At 46.2% G+C, this 11333-nt stretch overlaps 1 protein-coding gene across 1 annotated transcript in view; it reads left to right on the top strand.

Annotated features, from left to right (window-relative positions):
- Positions 1-11333, top strand: part of coro7 (coronin 7) — a 146127-nt gene that overhangs the window by 47304 nt on the left and 87490 nt on the right. The window contains exon 9 of the mRNA XM_048552707.2: positions 95-177. Within this exon, the coding sequence (XP_048408664.1) occupies positions 95-177 (83 nt within the window). The remainder of the gene's footprint in view (positions 1-94; positions 178-11333) is intronic.

Here is an 11333-nt window from a genome sequence, read left to right on the forward strand (position 1 = left end):
AATCTTGGACAGTATCTAGACAGTGTTCCTCTTCATCCCCCTCTTTGTTCAGGCAGTACTGTACTGAGAACCCCTTCTGCATTTTCCCTTGCAGATGCGTGAACGACAGGCCAGACTGTGGGACACCCGCAAGTTTACTAGTCCTGTCAGCACCTTAAATCTTGATACAGCACAAGGGTAAGTATATGAACATGTATAACATCTGGCATCGAACATAGGTCAACATCTGATGTCACTTGCTGGATATGATTCATCAGGACGCAGTGTGGATTAACATGGATGCAAAATAAGTCCTGCATAGCTCAGAGTTTTTAAATTATGTTCCTGGGCTGTGCTGAACTGGAAGGGATTGGGATTCTTTCTGGATTGTGCTGAGCTGGCAAGATCCAGGCTCTGCCCCTGAGTTGGGGAGGTTCCAGCCAAGCTAACATTTGAGGACTTATAATTGACCTCAGTGATACTGGTTTCAAAATTGGACCATTTCACACCACTGTTCCTATTCTCTCCCATTAGTGAATGGATGTGTGGGCCTAGGAATTTCTATGATTCTTACTGAAGCTCTGCCTTACTCTGGAAATCAAAAAATGATCAGTTAGGAAGTTGCAACAGTGACCAAATGTGCAGCATGGGGAGGGTAGTCATTTAAAAAAGGGACTTGAGGAGAAAATTTCTCACTCAGAGGGTGAGTGCAATCTGAGGTTCACAGTCAGAGTGGTGGAGCCAGACACACTCATCACATTTAAAAATTGCCTGGATAGACGTTTGAGCGATTATAGCCTATGGACAAAGGGCTGGAAGGTGATGAGTTTTGAATCCATGTCCCCAGAGCGTTAGCCTGGACCTCTGCCTGTCTTATCCAGTGATGTGAATTATTACAGCACTGTCTCTCTTGTAAATCCTTCCATGTTGCTAAATCTACCTGTGTCAAATATAAACACAGAACAATCTTTTCTAGCCTACACATGAGCAGGAAAAAGCTGTTTACTCAGTGCCTTTGGCCCTGCCCCTCCATTCAGTGAGATTATGGCTGACCTGCATTTTGATTCTATCACATGCCTCTGTTTTGCAGACCTTCATACACTTTGCAAAGCAAAAAAACACTCGGTTTTGACACTTTCAGTTGACAGCCAGTCTCACTCACCTTTTAGGAGAGGATTCCTGATTTTGACTCCCAGTTTACATGAAGAAGTGCTTAATCACTGTGGACTTTTGTATTTATAGATTTCATTTTGTTGAGTACCTCTTTCATTAACGTTTGGCAAGTAAAGAGTTAATTGAAATAAAACAAAGAATTGCAGATGCTAGAAATCTGAAATGAAAATCAAAATTGCTGGATAAACTCAACAGGTCTAGCAGCATGTGCAGATACAAACACAATAAATGTTTCAGGTTGAGTGGCCCTTCTTCCGAACTGAAATAATTTCAGCTTTTGTTAGCGTTAACTGAGCTGTGTTCCACTGGGAAATTGCTGCAAGCATTGATAAGATTAGGTGTAAATGAGAATGTCAAATGATAACAAACAACTTAGGCCTTAAGTCACTGAGTTTAGAAGAATGAGAGAAAATTTAGTGGAGGTATATAAGATGCTAAAGGGGATTGACAATAAAGAGGTAGAGCAGATGTTTTCCCTAAGTGGACAATCTAGAACAAGAGGCCATAGTTTTGGATAAGGTGTGGCAGATTTAAAACAGATGAGGAAGAGTTATTTCTCAAAAGGTCATAAATCCATGGAATTCACTTCCCAAGTGCAATGTATACCTAGTAAATTTGAACAGGTAGACTTTAATTAGAGTCATACACCATGGCCCACCATGTCTATGCCCAACAACAAATGCCATAAACTACACTAACTAGTAATTGATTAAAAGCTTATGGAGAGAAAGCAAGTTATATGGAAAAGATAATAAAATGTGAGGCTGGATGAACACAGCAGGCCAAGCAGCATCTCAGGAGCACAAAAGCTGACGTTTCGGGCCTAGACCCTTCATCAGAGAGGGGGATGGGGGCAGGGAACTGGAATAAATAGGGAGAGAGGGGGAGGCGGACCGAAGATGGAGAGTAAAGAAGATAGGTGGAGAGAGTGTAGGTGGGGAGGTAGGGAGGGGATAGGTCAGTCCAGGGAAGACGGACAGGTCAAGGAGGTGGGATGAGGTTAGTAGGTAGCTGGGGGTGCGGCTTGGGGTGGGAGGAAGGGATGGGTGAGAGGAAGAACCGGTTAGGGAGGCAGAGACAGGTTGGACTGGTTTTGGGATGCAGTGGGTGGGGGGGAAGAGCTGGGCTGGTTGTGTGGTGCAGTGGGGGGAGGGGATGAACTGGGCTGGTTTAGGGATGCAGTGGGGGAAGGGGAGATTTTGAAACTGGTGAAGTCCACATTGATACCATATGGCTGCAGGGTTCCCAGGCGGAATATGAGTTGCTGTTCCTGCAACCTTCGGGTGGCATCATTGTGGCAGTGCAGGAGGCCCATGATGGACATGTCATCAAGAGAATGGGAGGGGGAGTGGAAATGGTTTGCGACTGGGAGGTGCAGTTGTTTGTTGCGAACTGAGCGGAGGTGTTCTGCAAAGCGATCCCCAAGCCTCCGCTTGGTTTCCCCAATGTAGAGGAAGCCACACCGGGTACAGTGGATGCAGTATACCACATTGGCAGATGTGCAGGTGAACCTCTGCTTAATGTGGAATGTCATCTTGGGGCCTGGGATGGGGGTGAGGGAGGAGGTGTGGGGACAAGTGTAGCATTTCCTGCGGTTGCAGGGGAAGGTGCCGGGTGTGGTGGGGTTGGAGGGCAGTGTGGAGCGAACAAGGGAGTCACGGAGAGAGTGGTCTCTCCGGAAAGCAGACAGGGGAGGGGATGGAAAAATGTCTTGGGTGGTGGGGTCGGATTGTAAATGGCGGAAGTGTCGGAGGATAATGCGTTGTACCCGGAGGTTGGTAGGGTGGTGTGTGAGAACGAGGGGGATCCTCTTGGGGCGGTTGTGGCGGGGGCGGGGTGTGAGGGATGTGTCGCGGGAAATGCGGGAGACGCGGTCAAGGGCGTTCTCGATCACCGTGGGGGGAAAGTTGCGGTCCTTAAAGAACTTGGACATCTGGGATGCGGTCCTTAAAGAACTTGGACATCTGGGAACCCTGCAACCGCAGGAAATGCTACACTTGTCCCCACACCTCCTCCCTCACCCCCATCCCAGGCCCCAAGATGACATTCCACATTAAGCAGAGGTTCACCTGCACATCTGCCAATGTGGTATACTGCATCCACTGTACCCGGTGTGGCTTCCTCTACATTGGGGAAACCAAGCGGAGGCTTGGGGACCGCTTTGCAGAACACCTCCGCTCAGTTCGCAACAAACAACTGCACCTCCCAGTCGCAACCCATTTCCACTCCCCCTCCCATTCTCTAGATGACATGTCCATCATGCGCCTCCTGCAGTGCCACAATGATGCCACCTGAAGGTTGCAGGAACAGCAACTCATATTCCGCTTGGGAACCCTGCAGCCATATGGTATCAATGTGGACTTCACCAGTTTCAAAATCTCCCCTTCCCCCACTGCATCCCTAAACCAGCCCAGTTCATCCCCTCCCCCCACTGCACCACACAACCAGCCCAGCTCTTCCCCCCCCACCCACTGCATCCCAAAACCAGTCCAACCTGTCTCTGCCTCCCTAACCGGTTCTTCCTCTCACCCATCCCTTCCTCCCACCCCAAGCCGCACCCCCATCTACCTACTAACCTCATCCCACCTCCTTGACCTGTCCATCTTCCCTGGACTGACCTATCCCCTCCCTACCTCCCCACCTACACTCTCTCCACCTATCTTCTTTACTCTCCATCTTCGGTCCGCCTCCCCCTCTCTCCCTATTTATTCCAGTTCCCTGCCCCCATCCCCCTCTCTGATGAAGGGTCTAGGCCCGAAACGTCAGCTTTTGTGCTCCTGAGATGCTGCTTGGCCTGCTGTGTTCATCCAGCCTCACATTTTATTATCTTGGAATCTCCAGCATCTGCAGTTCCCATTACCTCTGATTATATGGAAAAGACAGGAAATTAGACATGACGAATGTTGGCTTAGTCATGATCCTATTGGATGGTAGAGCAGGGTTGAATTGCCTAGTCTTGGTCCTAGTTTTTATGTTATTATGTTCTTGTGGTTTAGGTTTAATGACCCAGAATTCACTGCAATGGTGAGATGGGATCAAACATAGCTATGCATTAAAACCTCGTTTTGCTTGGGAACTGATTAGAATCAGAAATGGATGACCCCAATAACTGGGCTATAGATTTGCCAGTGGGCTTTTTTTATTTAAATGAGGACACAATGGGCTAGTGGTATTAATGCAGGACTATTGATCCAAAGATCCAACTAATGTCCTGGGGATCATGGCAGATGGTGGAATTTGAATGCAATGAAATATTTGGAGTTGAGAGTCTAATGATGATCTTGAAACCATTGTTCATTGTCAGAAAAATACCATTTGGTTCACTACTGTTCTTTAGGAAATTTTCATCCTTACCTGGTCAGGCCTACAGGTGACCCCAGACCCACAGCAATGTTGTTGACTCTTGACTGCCCTCTGGGTAACTAGGATGAGCATCAAATGTTGGCCTAGTCAGTGATGCTCTCACTCCATGAATGAATTTTAAAAAAAACACACGAAAGTGACCCCTCTGTATTTTGTAGAGAAAATTCCAGTAACAAGTCTTGAAAAGATTCTTGAATTAAAACAACTGTGGCTGCTGGAATCCAAAACACACTGCTGGAGAAACATAGCAGGTCTAGCAACATCTGTGGAGAGAAGATAGCTGCTCCTGGTTTAAACTACAGGAGTACCCCTGATCTCAGCTTCCCTTCAAACCGAGAACAATTATAAATTTTTTTCTGTAATAAAACATTAAGGTGGTATCACTTTGATGTGCTGATTGGCTCTGGCCTCTAGTATTGTATAATTCTCCTGACTTGTTGATTTCTGAAGTACTGTATTTTCAAGCCGTTGTTTGTTTTGTAAATTTATTTCAACTATAAAAAAGAAAGATAAATATTGAATTATCTAAGCTGATAATATCACACAAAGTGAACTGTTTATGCCACGATACTGAATATTTTGAATGAAAACATTGACTTTCTTTGGCTTCAAACATGTGTTAACAATTGTATGGGAGATAGCAGCAGTTCAGACACAAATGCATTCTCCCTTTTCCTGCCACCCCTTGTTGGTGCTCTTTATGCCCATTTTTCTTAAAATTTGCCTTTGCCCTTCCCTCACTTCCTCTTTCCCCTTTTACTCACTACACCCCTCATGAAATGACCTCTTCTCTCATCCTGTCCATGCCCTTTCATCCCAATTCATCACACCACTGCTGTCTCAGCCCTTCTCTTCCTTCTCTTCTGCTCCCGCGTGTGCGTGCACGTGCTGTTGCCTCTGTCTCTCTCTCTCTCCTCTTCCCCACCCAGTCCTCGTCTCTAGTTTTGTATTGGGAAAACGACTTGGCTATTCATCCTATCCATACCCCTGATGATTTTATAAGTTCTTACCTCCACCTCTGACTTTCCAGCTTCAGATTCCTATTAATTATGACAACAAGCCTCTGATCAGTACGCAGGTGAATGAGTGAACAGGTCACAGGGTTCGTACTTGGTGCACCTTTCATCTCAAGATCAAGTACAAATGCTCATTCCACTGTTTGGTCACACTTCATATATTTATGTTCTTCTTTTGCTTAATAAAAACAAATTATCTGAGTTTAAACAGAATCATTAGGACACAGTGTTTTCTTTACAAAATGAACAGAAGTGTTTGAGAGAGATAATGGGAACTGCAGATGCTGGAGAATCCAAGATAACAAAGTGTGGAGCTGGATGAACACAGCAGGCCAAGCAGTATCTCAGGAGCACAAAAGCTGACGTTTCGGGCCTAGACCCTTCACCACCCTCTGATGAAGGGTCTAGGCCCGAAACGTCAGCTTTTGTGCTCCTGAGATGCTGCTTGGCCTGCTGTGTTCATTCCAGGAGAAGTGTTTGGTTCATTTTAGATACTTCCAGTAAAATAGAGTGTACACGAGCAAATCATTTGCACACTCCAAACTGAAATTCCTATTGCTTAAGTTGGTACTTGATAGAATCATAAAATCTCTACAGAGTAGAAAGAGTCATTTGGCCAATTGAGTCTATATCGACCCTCCAAAGAGCATCCCACCCAGACCCAGCCCCATACCCTGTGCCCATAACCCTTCATGCCCCATAGCTCATCCACCTGGCCTGCACATCCCTGGACACCACAGACAATTTAGCAGGACCAATCCACCTAACCTGTGTTTCTTTGGACTACAGGAGGAAACCATAACACTGGTGGAAACCCACACCGACAAGAATGTGCAAATTCCACACAGTCAGCCAAGGCTGGAATCAAACTTGGTTTGCTGACACTGACAGACAGCAGTGATAACCACTGAACCACCTACTTGCAGGGTCTGTGATTCAAAGGGTTCTGAACAGATGAGGTGTAAACCATTTTTTGAAAAAGGGTCTAGGCTTGAAACATCAGCTTACCTGCTCCTCTGATGCTGCTTGGCCAGCTGTATTCATCCAGCTCTATACCTTGTTATCTCAGGTGTAAACCATGGGTTAGTTTGATCGCTGGGTGAGTGTAAAAAAAGTGCACAATGGCCACTAAATTAAGGCTTGCGGAGAGATTGGTGTCCTGGTCAACATTACTGCTTCAACAGGATCTCAAAAAAACATCTGCACATGTTTTTCATAATTTGCTGGGTACAAGATGACTGGGTGCATCTAAAATGCTTTATCATATTTATCATGTTTTTGATGAATACTGATGTTTCCCTTTTGATTTTGGTTACCAAAGTGATCTTGTCACTAATTCTGAGTATAACCTGACTCATCAGAGCTGGATAATAAAATGTGAGGCTGGATGAACACAGCAGGCCAAGCAGCATCTCAGGAGCACAAAAGCTGACGTTTCGGGCCTAGACCCTTCTTCAGAGAGGGGGATGGGGAGAGGGAACTGGAATAAATAGGGAGAGAGGGGGAGGCGGACCGAAGATGGAGAGAAAAGAAGATAGGTGGAGAGAGTATAGGTGGGGAGGTAGGGAGGGGATAGGTCAGTCCAGGGAAGACGGACAGGTCAAGGAGGTGGGATGAGGTTAGTAGGTAGATGGGGGTACGGCTTGGGGTGGGAGGAAGGGATGGGTGAGAGGAGGAACCGGTTAGGGAGGCAGAGACAGGTTGGACTGGTTTTGGGATGCAGTGGGTGGAGGGGAAGAGCTGGGCTGGTTGTGTGGTGCAGTGGGGGGAGGGGACGAACTGGGCTGGTTTAGGGATGCAGTAGGGGAAGGGGAGATTTTGAAACTGGTGAAGTCCACATTGGTACCATTAGGCTGCAGGGTTCCCAGGCGGAATATGAGTTGCTGTTCCTGCAACCTTCGGGTGGCATCATTGTGGCAGTGCAAGAGGCCCATGATGGCTGAGGAAGGTGATGTGGCTGTGGTACCTGGTTTGCTTCAGGACATGGTCGAGCAGTTTCAAGGCCGAAGAGATTACAAGAGACTTGCAATGGGAGAGAGATTCCCTGAGGTTGGTCCGGAGGGAGGAGGGTAACTTCTTCAGGTTAGGCATCCCTGGAAGAGGCTTCACAGTGAGGTTAAAATAGTATCAGAGATAATGGGAACTGCAGATGCTGGAGAATTCCAAGATAATAAAATGTGAGGCTGGATGAACACAGCAGGCCAAGCAGCATCTCAGGAGCACAAAAGCTGACGTTTCGGGCCTAGACCCTTCATCAGAGAGTGGGATGGGGAGAGGGAACTGGAATAAATAGGGAGGGGGGGAGGCGGACTGAATATGGAGAGTAAAGAAGATAGGTGGAGAGGAGAGTATAGGTGGGGAGGTAGGGAGGGGATAGGTCAGTCCAGGGAAGACGGACAGGTCAAGGAGGTGGGATGAGGTTAGTAGGTAGGAGATGGAGGTGCGGCTTGGGGTGGGAGGAAGGGATGGGTGAGAGGAAGAACAGGTTAGGGAGGCAGAGACAGGTTGGACTGGGTTTTGGGACCCACTGCATCCCAAAACCAGTCTAGAATTCTGGAAGACAATCAGGAGCGTGCCCTCCTACATTTTTCCATCCCCACCCCTGTCTGCTTTCCGGAGAGACCACTCTCTCCGTGACTCCCTTGTTCGCTCCACCCTGACCTCCAACCCCACCACACCCGGCACCTTCCCCTGCAACCGCAGGAAATGCTACACTTGTCCCCACACCTCCTCCCTCATCCCTATCCCAGGCCCCAAGATGACATTCCACATTAAGCAGAGGTTCACCTGCACATCTGCCAATGTGGTATACTGCATCCACTGTACCCGGTGTGGCTTCCTCTACATTGGGGAAACCAAGCGGAGGCTTGGAGACCGCTTTGCAGAACACCTCCGCTCAGTTCGCAACAAACAACTGCACCTCCCAGTCGCAAACCATTTCCACTCCCCCTCCCATTCTTTAGATGACATGTCCATCATGGGCCTCCTGCACTGCCACAATGATGCCACCCGAAGGTTGCAGGAACAGCAACTCATATTCCGCCTGGGAACCCTGCAGCCCAATGGTATCAATGTGGACTTCACCTGCTTCAAAATCTCCCCTTCCCCCACCGCATCCCTAAACCAGCCCAGTTCGTCCCCTCCCCCCACTGCACCACACAACCAGCCCAGCTCTTCCCCTCCACCCACTGCATCCCAAAACCAGTCCAGCCTGTCTCTGCCTCCCTAACCTGTTCTTCCTCTCACCCATCCCTTCCTCCCACCCCAAGCCGCACCCCCATCTACCTACTAACCTCATCCCACCTCCTTGACCTGTCCGTCTTCCATGGACTGACCTATCCCCACCTATACTCTCCTCTCCACCTATCTTCTTTACTCTCGATCTTCGGTCCGCCTCCCCCTCTCTCCCTATTTATTCCAGTTCCCTCTCCCCATCCCCCTCTCTGATGAAGGGTCTAGGCCCGAAACGTCAGCTTTTGTGCTCCTGAGATGCTGCTTGGCCTGCTGTGTTCATCCAGCCTCACATTTTATTATCTTGGAATTCTCCAGCATCTGCAGTTCCCATTATCTCATCAGAGCTGGTTTCTAATTGCTGAGTACTGCCATTGCAAAAGTGTCACTAATCTGGCAGCATGTACTAACATTGACAGATAACTTCTAACTCTGTATGCGTCAGCTGAAGAAACTGTATTTAATAGGATTACAATTTTGTTTTGGTAGTTTTTAGTGTCCCACCTCTTCCATAAAAGAGTTTTCTCTTCAACACACCACAGTCAACAGTTATTGCTTGGGAATGATTAAATGTTGAAACATTCCTGATTTTCAGACCTGCCCTAACTATTCTTCAAAATCCCAAACCAAGTACTTGAAACAACACAATTGCAGGTCTATTAGGTTTAATTATTAGCAATTTGAAAAGTCCTGTGACAGATTGGGAAATATAAATCAGGTGTGCAGCCTGTGGCTAAATCAAGACCAGTTGTAACACACACTGACCTCTATGTAAGCAACAGAATGCTTCATTTCAATACCAACAGTCAGTAGCAGGTTCATTTCAAGATAAAGTAAAAGTGGTGCAGGGCACCAAGTGACTGTGTGGTGGACCCAAGCTGTTTCCTCTCTACCACACTAAGCTGCCTCCTTTTAAGATGCTCCTTAATTCAACCTCAAATCTTTTGGACACCTTGCATGTAACCTATGGCTTGGAGTGAAAATATATTTGAAAAATCTCTGAAAAACATTGGGATATTTTACTTCATTAATGTAATTGCAAGTGTTATTTGCTTCTGGTCACCTATGCTCATAGAAATCTGTGCTATCAAATATAAAATATCCTGAGATGATTGTAATATTATCTGACCGCTGTAGGCTATGGGTCTGTGCTGTGTCAGCTGAGCAAGCTGGTTAAATAATCTAATTACTAAAGTCTTAAAGCAGGACACTACTAATCTTATTATTAGCTTTCTTGTTTTTGCCCTAATTCTATCGAAGTATCCTTCTTGCAGAGTGCAGGTGTTCTTCTGTTAAAGAATTCGCCCAGTTGGGCCTCAGGCCTAATTTCCATGGCAATGTGTAAAAACAAAACCAATTGTATTTCACCAGCACCTGTCTCTCTGCTGGGGTAGAAAATGTCACAGGTCGAACCACCAGAGTATGAGAAATTTTTTTGAACTGGAAACTGCAGGCTCAGAACTTTTTTCTGCACCAGATAGTGTTTGAGGTTTACTAGGTGCTAACAAATCCAGGCACTGGTCTGATTATTAAGCCTGAGATGTACTGACTTTGTCTAGAAAATTTTCACCAAAAATATCTTCAATTGAAACTCTCACATCTTGCCATAGGCTAGTAAATCTTCATGGGTGTTGGGTTGTTTTATTGTTCATTTCTCATTTCTGGGCATCATTTGCGATGCCAGCACTTATTGACTATCTGTAATTCCCCAAAAGAGGATGGTGTGCTGACTTATTGAACTGCTGCAGTCCTTACGGTGTCGAATAAGCACTGTGGGTGTGGGATTGTCGATACACCTACAGTGTTGATGGGTGGGAGTTCTAGGATTTTGACCCAATAACAGTGAAGGAGTGCAGATATAATTCGAAAAGGACTTGAATTTTTTTTTAGAAAATGCAAGTTTGTGGTGTTCATCCTGACAGAATGGTGGAACTGCAGCTATCTGGTAGAAACCTTATTGAAGGCCATTGATCCCATAATTTAAGCTCTCACTCCAATGGAGAACTGGAGGAGTGCTGCATTGTCAGAAGTACTAGCCTCACATGAAATGTTATATCTGAGACTTTGATAGCTTAAAAAAATGAATGCTACTTGGTGAGCTTACCAATATCTATATCTCAAATATCATCACCAAAGCACGTTATTAGGTTATTACCACATTCTGTTTGTGGGTGTTTGCTCTCCAAAAGTTGTCTGCATTTCCAACATTACAACAGTGACTATATGGAAAAGTACTTTATAAACTGATCCATTTTGGGACCTGAGGTCAAGAAGGAACCTACAGAAATTCTTCCACACATTCCTAGGTTTTTCTCTCTCTCTCCTTAAGCCCTGCTGTCAAATGTATTTTAGTTTAATTCACTCCACTTTTCTCCCACCCCTGCTGTTGACCATTTTTCACCTTGAAGTGCTTCAGGATGTCATATTATCAGTGCAGTAGCACTCAAGCCTTAGAAATGAGCTTAATCAGTACTTTGAGACTATTATTTTGGAATGCGGGTACATTTTCGGGTTTGGTTCCTTTTTAATTTATAAATGAGTGTTGGTCTTTGAGATTCATGCCCCCTCTGC

Source organism: Stegostoma tigrinum, chromosome 23, assembly GCF_030684315.1.
Source record: "Stegostoma tigrinum isolate sSteTig4 chromosome 23, sSteTig4.hap1, whole genome shotgun sequence".
Classification (NCBI taxonomy): Eukaryota; Metazoa; Chordata; class Chondrichthyes; order Orectolobiformes; family Stegostomatidae; genus Stegostoma; species Stegostoma tigrinum.